This window comes from Rhineura floridana, chromosome 3 (genome assembly GCF_030035675.1).
Source record: "Rhineura floridana isolate rRhiFlo1 chromosome 3, rRhiFlo1.hap2, whole genome shotgun sequence".
NCBI lineage: Eukaryota > Metazoa > Chordata > Lepidosauria > Squamata > Rhineuridae > Rhineura > Rhineura floridana.
Window position 1 is genome coordinate 94,832,287 of NC_084482.1, and position 14,338 is coordinate 94,846,624.

Consider the following 14,338-nt stretch of genomic DNA (forward strand, 5'->3'; position numbering starts at 1 on the left):
TAGAGGAAGGCAATGGTAAACCACCTCTGAATACCTCTTACCATGAAAACCCTATGAATATTGTTGCACTGTGTGTAATTGTGTTGTTTAATTTCGTTTAAAGTAGCACCACAGCCAGCAGAGAGTAACAGCATATGTTGAAATACGAGTGTGCCAGCGTGTGCGTGCATTTACCTAAGAAAGCAGGCTTTTACCCTGCATCAGCATCACTGAGACTGGAGACTTAGTAAAATAAGAAAAGCTACTTTATTTATAGAAATACATAGTAGATAGAAAAGGCATACCTACTTGTAACTAACTAACTAAGTTGGAGGCCTAATGCCTAGGTGCGGGGTTAGCCTCATGGCTTGGAGAGAGCAGAGACAAAGGAAAGTCTCCTCCCTCCTGAACAGTCAGAGAAGAAAGGAGTGGAAAGGGCGGAAGGAGGAGGGGCAGGTAAGCTTCCCTAAAGAGTCACAGTCTAGCAACAGAAGGAAGTCAGTCAGAGCATCACAGGTAAAGGTAAACAAGCCTATCCATCTGGAGGACCCAGTGGCATCACTAGGGTTGGTGTCACCCAGTGTGGTAACTCATGGTGTCACCCCCTGCGTCTGTCAGTCTTGCGGGCCTCTGGCCGCCTTGCTTTTCTGGGGGGGGGCAAGAGGGAAGCCGTCCTCTCCCACCCTGGCGGGGAGGGCTTGGGGTGGCCCCCGAACCAGGCTCCTTCCTCGAAGACCTCGGTCTGTGGGGAGGGGGCTGCACCCTCTCAATCCAGGCCTTCCCTTGCAGGAGGCAACCAGACTGGGCCTGGCCTCGACAGGGCGGCCGGGAAGAGCCCTTGAGGTCTCCGGGTGCTTGCCGGGGGTGAGCCACTGGTGGGCCTCCGTCCTGCCTTCCTGGGCCATGCAAGCACATGGTGGCCGGGCCCAGCCTGGAGCTGAGCAGCCAATGGGTGCTGCGCCCGACATGATGTCAGAGGGGCGTTAGAAAAGGCGCGGAGCCTTGCGCTGGGCTGGGACTACAGCGGCTCCTGTCCAGATCATGGCTCCTCCCCCTCCTTCTCCTTCTAGTTCCCTGGCCCTCCCCTCCTCCAGCGCTCCCGCTCGCTGGCTCGTGCTCCCGCTCCCGTTCCTTGGTTCCCGGAGCAGCAGCTGCCACCGCGCCTGCCACCTAGAGAGGAGCACTCTCAGGCCAGCCCTGCTGCACACCCGGTTCAGTCCATGAGATTCATCTTGTCTTGCAGCTTGCAATGTCTGACTTTGTCCAACGCCTTCATGAGAGCGTCTGCAGTCATGTCTTCTGTTGGACAATACTCCATCTTGAGCAGTCCTCTGCGGTAGGTGGGTGCTTCACATCTATGTACTTGGTGCGTGAACTCACCCCTTCTGACTCCAAGAGTCTGTTGCATCCTTGCTTGCTTCCCAGTCCCTTTTGGTTGGCGAGCTGGTTTTTCAGCACAGGTATCCCACCACTACCACCACATCTGGCTTGATAACAGTACTGATATACAGACTTTTCTTTAGCATTTGGCTTTTTCTTGAATTTCCTCTTGTAGCCTGCTGCTTTCTTCACTTGAGGAAGCTTGGTTGGTGTCCATGTTTCAGTTTGGTGTAGAGATTCCAGCTCTTCCTTGGCTGGCTGCCTCCACCTCTCAGCTTCAGCTTTGGGTAAGGCTTCAATCTCTTTCCAGGTCTCTGATTCTGGAAGTTCATCTCTCACGAGGTAAGCAAGTCTCTCTGGTGGTACACCTCTGTTGGTGCGTTCAGAGCATCTGGGTGGTGGCGTTTCGGCTGCCCCTTCTGGCTGTGATGCCTGTTCTGGCTCAGTTGCCTCTTCTGGCTCAGTTGCCTCTTCTGGCTCAGATTCCTCACCTTCCTCTGCAGTTATATTGTTATACCTTCTGTGGTGGAAGAATAACTCAGCTTCTTCCTTTTCGCTGTCATCTGTTTGGTGTGGCGCCCCTTCTGGTCGGTGTGCGCACTTTCTTTCATCAAAATGGACAGCTCTGCATACTTCATGTGCTGCCTCCGCAGGGTTAGAATTGTATATAGAGATACTCCTGTTGTGTTAAATAAGGCATTTATTTGGTTAAGAGTTATGGAATTCTAGAGGGCTGTCTCTATGCTCCCTTAGCCTCATAGTAACTTCCTGTCAGGTGACATCACCCCTCTCTTTAATTGGTTAGTTATTTTTTCCCTCCAAAAACCTGCCTCAGTTTGTTTCAGTCATCAGTGAAGCTAGCAGCAGGCCTAGTAGCACCAGAGGACAACACTCCTTTTTTACCTATCTCTCTCTCAGAAACTATATCTCTCTCAGAAGCTATCTCTGTCGCAGAAGCTATCTCTCTCGCAGAAGATACTTCTCTACCAGAATTGCCTCTTGCAGAAGCTTCTTCCTCAGAAGGTAACACTCCTCCATTTAATCTACCTCATCAACAATCCTACAATATAATTACCTGCTATCAACCTTCTTCATCATCATCACCCTCCTCAGTTCATCATCCTCAGAGACTGTATGCTTTCTTTTAAGTTTCTGTATACCTTTGTGTTTTCTGGTTTAATAAAATAGTTCTGATTAAAAGAGAGAGATTGAGTTGACTGTCTGGCAAAGTGGGTTTCAGAACCACGGGCTCAAAACACTTCAACTTTGCCAGTTTTGGGATCTATTACTCTGTATCCCTTTTGCATTGGAGAATATCCAATGAATATCCAATGGAACGAGTGGTTGCTGACCAGCTCCAGGCGCTATTGGATGAAACCGATTATCTAGATCCATTTCAGTCGGGTTTCAGACCCGGTTTCGGCACTGAGACGGCCTTGGTCGCCCTGTGTGATGACCTATGTCGGGAGAGAGACAGAGGGAGTGTAACTCTGTTGATTCTCCTTGATCTCTCAGCGGCTTTTGATACCATCGACCATGGTATCCTTCTGGAGAGGCTTGTGGAGTTGGGTGTTGGAGGCACTGCTTGGCAGTGGTTCCGCTCCTACTTGGCGGGCCGTCTCCAGAAGATAATACTTGGGGAACATTGCTCGACCCCGTGGGTTCTCCAATATGGGGTCCCGCAGGGTTCGGTCTTGTCTCCCATGCTTTTTAACATCTATATGAAGCCGTTAGGTGCGGTCATCCGGAGTTTTGGAGTGCGTTGTCATCAGTACGCTGATGACACGCAGCTCTACTTCTCCTTTTCATCTTCTTCAGGTGAGGCGGTCGATGTGCTGAACCATTGTCTGGATGCGACAATGGACTGGATGAGAACTAACAAACTGAAACTCAATCCTGATAAGACTGAGATGCTGCTGGTGGATGGTTTCTCTGGTCAGATGGTGGATACATACCCTGTCCTGGACGGGGTTACACTCCCCCTAAAGGATCAGGTTTGTAGTTTGGGAGTCGTTTTAGACTCTTCCCTGTCACTTGAGGCCCATGTAGCCTCGGTGGCACGGAATGCGTTCTACTAACTTCGGTTGGTAGCCCAGCTACGTCCCTATCTGAGTAAGGAGGACCTTACATCAGTGGTTCATGCTCTGGTAACCTCACGTTTGGACTACTGCAATGCGCTCTATGTAGGGCTAACTTTGAAGATGGTTCGGAAGCTACAGCTAGTGCAAAATACGGCGGCCAGACTGCTAACAAGAACTAAGCGGTCTGAGCATATAACACCTGTTCTGGCTCACTTGCACTGGTTTCCAATATGCTACCGGGCCAGATTCAAAGTGTTGGTTTTAACCTATAAAGCCTTATACGGCGCGGGACCACGATACCTGCAGGAACGCCTCTCCCGTTACGAACCGGCTCATACACTACGGTCTACTACGAAGTCCCTCCTCCGGGTCCCGACCCATAGGGAGGCCCGGAGGGTAGTAACAAGATCTAGGGCCTTCTCAGTGGTGGCCCCCAAATTGTGGAATAGTCTCCCCGAGGAGGTACACCTGGCGCCGACACTATTATCCTTTCGGCGCCAGGTTAAAACCTTTCTCTTCTCTGAGGCATTTTAATTTAAGTTATTTATGTAAATGCTGTAATTTCTATTTTAGATGGTGTATTTTTATATTTGTTATACTGACTTTGTAATTTTATTATTGTATATGTTGCTATGTTTGCCGCCCAGAGAGCTGTTTGCTAGTCGGGTGGGATATAAGCTGAATAAATAAATAAATATTACTTCCCTGGCAGTGTTATCAAGTTTGGATCTCTTTTCCTTTGGGATGTGCACAAAGGCCTTGCACCCAAATACACAAAGGTGAGACATACTTGGTATCCTATCATGCCACAGTTCAAATGGTGTTTTGTTGGTTGCAGATGCGGGAAGTCGATTCTGCAGGTAAGTGGCAGTAACTGCAGCTTCTCCCCAGTACTGCTTTGGTAAATGTGCATCTTCCAGCAGGGAATGAATCATTTGTTCAAGGGTCCTGTTCATTCTCTGCAAGACCCCATTCTGCTCTGGGTTGTATGCAACTGTAGTCTGGTACTCTATGCCTTCCTCATGGAGAAAGTCTTGCATAGCTCTAGACACATACTCCCCTCCATTGTCAGATCTTATGATCTGTGGCTTTCTGCCAAATTTGTTGGACACAATCCTAACATAGTCCTTCAGTTTTTGAAGTACTTGCTTTTCTCCTTTATTAGATATATGGTAGTATACCTGGAGTAGTCATCTATAAAAGTCAGCATGTATAAATTCCACCTTGGGAGGGCACTCTCATTGGCCCCTCGTCTGCCCTCTATCACAATCTCTTTGAAAATGGTTTGGAGAGTCACATTTAAAATACAAATTCCATCTGTCTTTGCCCTTTTGTGGATTGGGGCGATGACTCACGTGGCTACCTTTTGTTTGTTTGTTTGTTTCTCCCCATAGCAAAGTTTGCTTGCTCAGGCACAGCTTCCACTTCCTGCCTTTCCCAAAAGTCCTGGTCTTTTAAATACAATATAAGCTGACTCAGACTTTGATCAGAATTTTCTAGCACACAGGAAATTAATTTATGATCCTGATTAAGAGAGCTTAAAAGTAATCCTTTCTTTAATTCTTCATCCAGAAATCTGCCACACCTTTCCAATTTTGCAAAAAGTTCTGAAAACGTTTCTATGTATTTATTCAGACTGCCCCTTTCAGCAGTCTCCTTCAGACTTTGTAAAGAAACATAATGTGGCTCTTTGTTTTCTTGTTATAGACTTCTCCAAGTTTGTGATACATTTCCTTTACACTGTTACATCCTGCACAGAAATTTAATGCTTCATCTGATAGAGCAGAAATAAGCAGGGATTTTACTCTCACATGCTTACGTCTCCATGAAGCCGTTGCATTCGCATCCTCAGCTGATGGTTCAGGATCAGTCAGAATTCCTTTCAAGTATTCTCCTTCGAGGAGGGCTGTGAACCTTATATCTCATAATTCGTAGTTATCTTTTTCAAGCATTGGAACGTGTCTCTCGAGTGTTGAAACTTCAGCCATCCTGTCTATCTTTGTTCTGCTTTTCTTTCTAACTAAAAGTCTCCCTTGTAAATTACACAGAAGCACTTTTAGCTTCAGCTACAACTTGCATTCAACTTAGTTTGCTGGGCCCGTAACCCTTGTTGCACTGTGTGTAATTGTGTTGTTTAATTTCGTTTAAATCATCACCACAGCAAGCAGAGAGTAACAGCAGATGTTGAAATGCGAGTGTGCCAGCATGTGTGTGTGTTTACCTAAGAAAACAGGCTTTTACCCTGCATCAGCATCATTGAGACTTGAGACTTAGTAAAATAAGAAAAGCTACTTTATTTATAGAAATACATAATAGATAGAAAAGGCATACCTACTTGTAACTAACTAAGTTGGAGGCGTAATGCCCAGGTGTGGGGGTTAGCCTCATGGCTTGGAGAGAGCAGAGACAAAGGAATGTCTCCTCTCTCCTGAACAGTCAGAGAAGAAAGGAGTGGAAAGGGCGGAAGGAGAATGGGCAGATAAGCTTCCCTAAGCATATCACTCTGCGACGGAAGGAAGTCAGTCAGAGCATTACAGGTAAAGGTAAACAAGCCTATCCATCTGGAGGACCCTAGCTCTATCTCCCTTCTGGAGCATAAAGAAAAGAACAAAACAGGAATTGCTGTTGCCCCACGTCCAACAAATATATCCCAAATAAGATTCAAAGGGTCGCCATAACTTGTACTTGACTTGAAAGCGTATAACAACAATGAGGTTCTTGTAGAACTGATGGATCAAGTACTGCAGTTTTTCTTCTGTTCAGATCTCCCCAAACTGGCAGGCGTGTGTTCCTCAGTTACGCCCTGCCCTTATGTTGCGCCCCCATCAGGGGGAACAGAAAAAGGGGTGGTGGGGGGAGAGATAGAAAATCAGTACAGCTTCTTTTAGTTGCATAATTTATTATTTTTGCATCATATAGGTTTTATCCCTGGAGGCAATGTTTAAGTTTGCAGAAAATGTATGTTTTACTTATATTCGTTTACAGCTCGTTAAAGCCCTTCGCACGCTGACCCTTGGCGTTACTGTAAGCGCGCAAGGCAAAGCAACTGGCTTGGAAAGACTTTGGGAGAAAAAAAGGCGATTGACTAATGGACTTTTAATCAAGAACTAAATAATTGTGCCGCCGGCTTTCCAAACATCCTAACTTAACCCCCCCACACACACACACACACCCCACCACCATCCTTTGCTTCTTAGGGCCCCGGCGGCCGGCTCTCTCGTGCATGTTTACTCGGAAGGAAGTCCCAGTGAGTTCAATAGAGCTGACGCCCAGCTTTTCTTCGAGCTAGCTGGAAGAACAGAAGTTGCTCGTGTAAAAGCAGCTTTTGTGCCCAGACGCTCTTTCCTTCCGGATGGGATCGAGCCTGCAGCCGCACCAGGTTTCCGCCGCTCTGACCATCCTCTGCCTCTCCTTTGCGGAGATGATTGCCTTGTTTTTCTGCCTTCCCAAACAAGGAAACCGACACGGGGCGTTTATATCGGGCAGCTAATGGAGCCGCTTAATGACTAATTGATTCGATCCCCCAGCCCAGACTGGCCCAGAGGAATAGATGCAATTACGAGGTTAGGTTGTTTGGGAGTGGCTGATCAGTGCGCTGGGCGGCGAGGTGGCTGGGGGGGGGAGCCCTTACCCCTTGATTTACGAGATGCCTAGAACAGGAGGAGGAGGAGGAGGCGGCAAGCAGACTCATAGGAAGCTGTCTTATACTGAGTCAGGCCATTGGTTCCTCTAGGAGGCGCTCAGTGGTAGAGTCTCTTGTCCTCAGAAGGCCCCAGGGTCAATCCCCGGCATCGCAGGGCAGGGCAGGGCTTGGAGAGACCCCCGTCTGAAATCCTGGCGAGTTGCTGCCAGTCAGTGTAGACAATAGTGAGCTAGATGGACGAATGGTTTGACTCGGGATCTGGCAGCTTCCTATTTTTCTATGTCTGCACGGACCGGCAGCGGCTGTCCAAAGTGTCAGAAAGGGCTTTCTCCCAGCCCCACCTGGCACTGAACCTGGGCACTTTTTGCATGCGAGGCAAATGCTCAGGCACCGAGCTCGGGGGCCCTTCCCGCGCAAAGGTGCAGGAGGCGACACAAAATGGAGAGAATGGGGAGGCCAGGTTAAAGTGGGCTGGGTAGAACGGGTGGAAGATCGCTTAGCCATAAAGTGGGGGGGGCAACCCACAGCGTGCTGGAAATGAAAGAAAAGGGGAGAAGGGAAAGTGTATCAAGACGTGATGGAAGAATTTAGTAAGCATCTTCACATACACTTCTACCACCTTATTCTCTTCTGAGAGAGAGGGGCGGGAGATAGAGAGGATTTTCTGCTATTTCCTCTACTTTGTAAAAACAACAGCGGGGAATCAGAAATATCGACTCTCTCCTAGTTTTTAGAAGCCGATCACAAGAAAGGGATTGTAATTTTAAAAAACATTAAAAGAACAGAAAGTTTTGAATTCTTTTACTTTCCCCACATTTTCATACATAGAAACTTTCTGGTCTCGGAGTTGCTAGACGGATTCTGGTAATTTGAGCTGCAATCCTTATGCATACCTAGGAGTAAGCCCTCTTGAACTCAGCGGGCCTTACTTTTAAGTAGGCTTGCTTAGGACTGAGATGCTGGACACTAAAAAGTGCACAGAACCCACTAGCTGCTAACATTTATTTCATCACAGCATGAAAAAAATGCTGGAAAGGGAAGTCAAACCCCAAATCATCTTTCTGCACATTGGGGCTTTGTATAAAAGAGACACTGAAAGTCAGGCTTTCCTAGGTGTAAACAGGCGGGTTTACATCCGATTAAAAGTGTATAGAACCCTATTGCAGAAGAATGAGCAGATAGGAGCCCTTCAAGAGTTCAGATTAACCAGAATCCACACATAAGACATCTTTTGTTCAATACAAGTCTTTTCACGTAGATAGGCGGCACTCCCTTATCTTTCTCCTGAAGAGAACTGGACTGGCTTCCCAAAACTCTCTTCCCAGAAGAGCAATATATAACTCGCCAAACTGCAAGCTATATCCGGCAAAAGTCAATGAGAAAATATCACCCCTTCTCCTCTAACCCGAAAGAAGGAATGCCTTGCCCTTGAGAGACAGGCTAAATGCGTGGCGGTTGGTGGCAATCCACACAAGAAACGAATAAGCTCATAACATACAACAGCTGTTTATAAATAAAAGATGAGCGCTTTTTTAAAGTGACGTATATCAAGAAATCTCTTCCAAAAGGACAGTCTCGAGATAAAATGGAGAAATTCAGCAGAAAAGCAAGTTAAATTCTTGAAGCGGAATGTTCGGAGATTTGTTTCAAAACTACCGGGAGCTGTCCAGGTGCTGAAATCAAGAACTTCAACTTTGGAAAGCATCAGGGGAAAAGAAAATCCCGGGGTCGTATCCGAAGAAAGAGCGAGAGAGAACTCTATAAAAATTAGACGTCTCTTAAAATGGAATGCGCTTCCGTTTTTGTTCCCTATTTTTCTGACTTTTTAAAGAAATCCTTATAATGGGAATGCTCTCTAATAAGAGAAATGTAATTACCTTCCTAATCGCATGTTGAAAAAAAAAGCAAATTCTCCATTTGTAACTTGGAGGGAGAAAGCACCTAGGTACCAGCAAAGCTACTTTGGGACTTGACAAGAAGGGCGAATATACTGAAGGATTAAAAAAAACAAACCCAAACAAATCCACAATAATAGAAGTTAAGTTAAAATCCAGGAATAGGGCTGTGAAAATCATTAAATGTATCTTACCTGGATTTTTTTTGCAACAACAACCACCGCCAACCCTGAAAAGAGTATATCTTGAAATCCAAGCGGATAGCAGTGAAAGGATGGCGGCAGAATTGCTTTCTGCCCCTTTTATACCACGTTGTCCAATTAATATTGCATCAACCTTATTTTAAAATTTCAGAACCCACAATATAATGTAATGACACAAGGGCATTTATTATTAAAGGACATTTGATTGGGGGAGATCATTGGGGCTCGCTGAGAAAACAAAGTGAAACCAGGACGTTTAAAGTACATTTAGTGCTCATTCTTATGGCTTCCTTCATGAACTAAAATATAATCATTTGGTAAGGTGCTTTTCTGGTTATTTTTTCAAAGTAAGTAGAATCTTTTCGGAGTTTTGTAGCTGGATCTTCATTGAAATGCGAAGGAGAGGTATTCCGAGGATCGCTGGGGTTCGATCATTAATTTTTAATCATTTAAGGTGCTTTTGGGATTCATAAACAAAAGCCCTCTTTTTCTTTTAAACAGAATTCCAAATGAACCTTTGATACTGTCGTTCTGAGTGGCTTCTTCCTTTCTAAATGAAACTTCAGAAATGAAGTTCCATCCCTGCCCTGCTGCAAAGAGCTTTATAAACTTTTTTTTAAAAAGTCTGGTATTTTTTTTAACCAACAGAGGTGTGATTTGCTTTTTTATGAACAGTGAAATGAGTTTCAGCATTCCTAAGCTTTAGCACAAGAAGGTTTTAAGAATCTGGCAAGGGGTGTTGTATTCGTGGATTTCTCTCACTTTCTGGATAGACAAAACTTTAAGCGTCCAATAAAAAGCGCGCACATGAGAATAGTGGCATGCAATACATCCATACAAAAACAGGACAAATCTAAGGATAAGAATTAAGTGTTACCATTAACAGCCAAAATATGATATCAAATGAAGAAAGAGACCTGATTTTCTAGGAAGATATGGCCCGAAATTAGGTATAGCATACATATATTATGGAATATGTAAAACTTAAGGAATGGCTTGACCCCCATTCCTGCAACCCTTAAGCACTTTTCCTCAATGAAACTTGCTTGTGAATAGACATGCGTAAGTTTGCATTGCAAATCTGCCAAGGAAGCGGACTCTCTCCCCCCCCCCCGCACACATATTAAAGGTGTGGGGGAGAGACTATTTTCTAAAAAGCAAAGGTAGCCGTTATTGCTCCATATGAAAATATTCCAAAATCTACAGTTGAGGAATACTTTTATTTGCACCATCCAAAATGTCACAAAAGTGTGGCAAGCTTTCGAGTTCTCCAGAACTCTTCAGCAGGCAAGTTCTTGCATTCTCTTCCCTGGCACAAATCTTTCTATATAGCTTGCTTCACTTTTAGCCATGTCCAAAAGTATCCCTCTCAACAAAATAAAGATCAGCAACAAAAAGCTGGGGGGGGGGGGAAGGACAGAAGAAAACTTTCATTCGGGTTGAAAAATAAAGCTTTTTATTTCAGAAGTTTCAGAATGGGGGGAGGAGAGAAAGTGAGTGAGAAAGAGAAGTGTAGAGATGATAGAGGTGGACAAAATGCCCCAATTATAGGAACAAAATATAAATATTCAAGGAGGTGAGGGACAAATACAATCAAGACATTTTACAAGAAGAACTCAACTTAGTGTAGAAACACTTTTCAGTCAAAAAACGGACGAGGTCTGACAGCTGTGTTTTTAAATGTCTAATCTCCTGCGAGACTCTTCAAATAAAAATAGATTCAATACTGTACAAGTTCACAGCGGACAGAAGTTACATTCTGCTCGGAGATGCAGTGAAAACTGTCTCATCGCTTCCCAGTTAAGGGGAAAGGCTCGGATTTCAAGCCGGCTAGACCCACCAACGCCAATGCACTTCAGTTCGGAACACTTGGAGTCATGAACCTTGTTGGTCGACCAGTCTGGGTGAAAACCCTACTTACTAAAACTCATGGAAGTTTTATCTTTTGACCGGGATGCGGTGTCCTTCTTTTGCGGGGGAAGGTGAGGCACGTTACAACCAGTGCACGCCATCGAATACCTCATGGAGGTCAGTGGCAAAAATCCATTCGTTTTAATGGCTCGGGATTATCATCAAACACATGTTTGGAATAAGCCCCCTTAAAATAAAAGAGTGGTCAGCTTGTAAACGTATCAGGGACTCCTTCCCTTGTGGAGGTGTCTGGGATCGCGGTGTTAATCTCCCCCTCCCCTCCCCGCAACAAAGACTTTATTCAGAATGGATTTATTACAAATATACCCCTTTATCTTCCTCTCCCGCCCCTCAAGAAACAAAGAAGGATTATCTGGAGACAGGCGTATGTGCGCTAATATGAGAACACCCTGATGAGTAACCCAGACGATTCGCTGAGTTAAAACTAGAGGTCGGTTTTCCCCACTTTTAAGAAAGAATTGGGAGCAATTAAAAAAAAAAAGATATTCATAGCTCTCAGGCAGCATGCAATTGACCGAGCAAGTAAAAGGTGGCAGAGCAACGAAAACTACCCCAAACCTGGACCCAAATTAGGAAAACAAAATGACTTTCAGAAAATATCCCCCCCCCAATAATTCACAAACCTGAATAAATCTTCATTCCTTTATGGGCTCCTTCCCCCGCACTGTATGAATCCAGAGGTGGTATTTTTTACCCTACAAACTCACCTACCATTATATTTCTTATTGCGTTATTTTTTTTTATTTTTTTTTTAAAGAAAACAGTACCTGTCAAGTTTCAACTCTTCCAACAAAAGTGACAAGCGTCATAGTCATACACTCTGGCGCACAAGAAGACACACAATCAGGTGAAGAATAACGCAGAATGATTAAAGTGGGGGCTAGGGCGGGAATAAATAAACCTTTTTTTAGTTTTATCTAGGCCGCTTGGTAGTTTTGTTCCGCAGCCGCTCTCGCAGGGAAGCAGAAGGCAGGCCCCAAAATAAAATACAATATTACACGGCCGATGGCAAGACGAAGACTTTGGGGTGTTTTTTTTAAGGTCAGTGGCTTTTGTTGCTTGGTAGGGCTGTCCTGTCAGGGATCCCTGCTGTTTATTTTGTTTTATTTTTAAGTTGAGCAATGTATCTCTCTCTCTCTATGTATAGTCCGTTGGTACATGTAGGTAGGTCTCGTTGTCCAAGCAGGCGGGCCAAGCGGCTGGCTCAGTCAGTGCACTGCCGAGTACTTCATGCGTTTCTGTTTCTGTCTCTGGTTACAGAACCAGACCCTGACCACATTTTTTTTGAGGTCCAGTTTCTCAGCGATGGCGGCGATCTTCTCCGAAGAGGGTCGCGGCTGGATGGCGAAATAGGCTTCCAAGGAGCGCTTCTCCGGCGCCGCGATAGAGGTCCTCTTGCGCTTCCTCTCGGCGCCGTTGAAGAGCTCCGGCTTGGCGTTCTTCTCCCGGTAGGCGGCTTCCGCCTCCTCCAGCCACGCTTGCAGGACCGGCTTCAGCGCGATCATGTTGTTGTGCGACAGCGTCAGCGACTCGAACCTGCAGATGGTGCTCTGGCTCAGCGAGCCCACGCCGGGGATCTTGAGGTTGGCCAGGGCCGCGCCCACGTCCGCCTGGGTGACGCCGAGCTTGATCCGCCTCTGCTTGAACCGCTCTGCGAACGCCTCCAGCTCCCGCGGATCCGACTCGACGTCGCCGATGCAAGCTAGGCCGTTGTGAGACGCCGGCACCTGGGAGGCAGCGGAAGGAGGCGGCGGCGGGTGGCCCATGCTAGCCATGGCTTGGTGCAGGTGGCCCATGGCGGCGCCCAGGTGGGGGTGGGCGTGCGGGTGGATCTGAGCGGCCATGACCGCGCCGTGCTCGGGGCCCCCCATCAGCGTGGACGAGAGGTGGTCCAGCAGGTCGCCGTCCAGGCCTTGGTGCGCCACGGCGTGGTGGTGGTGGTGGTGGTGATGGGGGTGGTGAGCGGGGGGCGAGATGGGCACGGTGGGCGACGAGGTAGACGTGCATGGGACGCTGCTCATGGTATGGTAGGTGGCGTCTGGCTTGAAAGGATGGCTCTTGCCGTGGGAGACCAGATCCACAGCCGCCAGAGCTTCAGCCCGGGCCAGCAGACTCTCATCAAAGCTTCCAAATATATTGCTCTGGAGCTGCAAGCAAGAAAGCGCAGAGCGGAGTCAGTGGGGAATACTGTCAAGTCAGGATTCAAAAACATTCTGTCTCTCCCAAGCACAGAGATTCCTCCTCAAAGCTCAGGTCATAAAAATTAATATGAAGGCAGAAGATGCTCTGCTTGGATAGACATGTGGATCAGAGACTGGCGGAGGGAGAAGCGGGAGCGATTGTTCCGGCGACATGAAAAAAACATTACGCCAGGGCCTGTCAAAAATGTGCCTTAAAGCAGTAATTATACTTCATCTACATACCTGCGGGGCTGGGAGGCACACGCGGCGCATCGCCTCGGAGCTGGAGTGCAGGCTGGAATACTTGGCTTCCTGCAGGGCAGGGTGCATGCCGAACGGCTGCTTGGCGTTCATGCCCATCATCTTGGCGCACCTTGCAGGTAGGCAGCCCCTGACATCGAGTCAGGGTTGGCTCTCTGGTTGGCGACTGTCAAAGTGAGCGATTTTCAATGACAAAGCTTCCCTTCTCTCTCTTCGCCTCCCCCCCTCCCCGCGCGCCGGCTTCCTCCTCGGCTTCTTCACTCATCTTACAAGCAGCCTGTCTGTGATGGGACCAGCACCCTGTGCGCAGGCGTGCTTGTACTGGCAAGAGGAACGGGAAAGTGAGCCCAAGGGATGGGGAGCCACGCAGGAGTGGGGAGGATTAGCTCAGCAGGCCCAGCTAAGACGGGGGCAGGATCCTGGCAAACCCAGCAAGAGGAGCGTGCGTCGAAAGGCCGCCCTGGCGGCCCGGATGGGAAGCTTTCTGGTCGCGTGTCAAAAGAGTCCAAACGACTCAACAGCAGGAATAAATTAGCCCACGCTAACAGTCCCAAGGCGACGAACCCTTCCTGGCGGCCCTTTCAGCTTCCCATCAGCTGCACGGTGTAACTGACAAGAGGGGAGTTGACGCGTCTTGTCTTGGTCTCTCCAGTGGTGTGGAATTGTTACGAACGTTCCAGCTCCACGGGTTCACTCCTGCAGGCATGCCTGTTTTACAGCAGCAAAGAGAATTTGATGGCACCGAAAAGACGCACTCTATCTCGCTATACTGCACATTGCGGAT

The 14,338-nt window shown here is 47.2% G+C and overlaps 1 protein-coding gene across 1 annotated transcript; it reads right to left on the reverse strand.

Annotated features, from left to right (window-relative positions):
* Positions 1-12,321: 12,321 nt before the first annotated feature.
* POU4F3 (POU class 4 homeobox 3) lies at positions 12,322-13,656 on the reverse strand. Its single transcript, XM_061616956.1, has 2 exons — positions 13,537-13,656; positions 12,322-13,260 (listed from the first exon to the last, which is right to left on the reverse strand). The coding sequence occupies exons 1-2, from the start codon at positions 13,654-13,656 to the stop codon at positions 12,322-12,324; spliced, it is 1,059 nt and encodes a 352-aa protein (XP_061472940.1).
* Between the last annotated feature and the right edge of the window lie 682 nt (positions 13,657-14,338).

Excerpts from the sequence above, each read along its gene's own strand:
- POU4F3 (XM_061616956.1), bottom strand. The coding sequence starts at position 13,656 with ATGATGGGCATGAACGCCAAGCAGCCGTTCGGCATGCACCCTGCCCTG. Across the intron at positions 13,261-13,536 it reads TGTGCCTCCCAGCCCCGCAG|CTCCAGAGCAATATATTTGG; the intron begins GTATGTAGATGA and ends TCTTGCTTGCAG.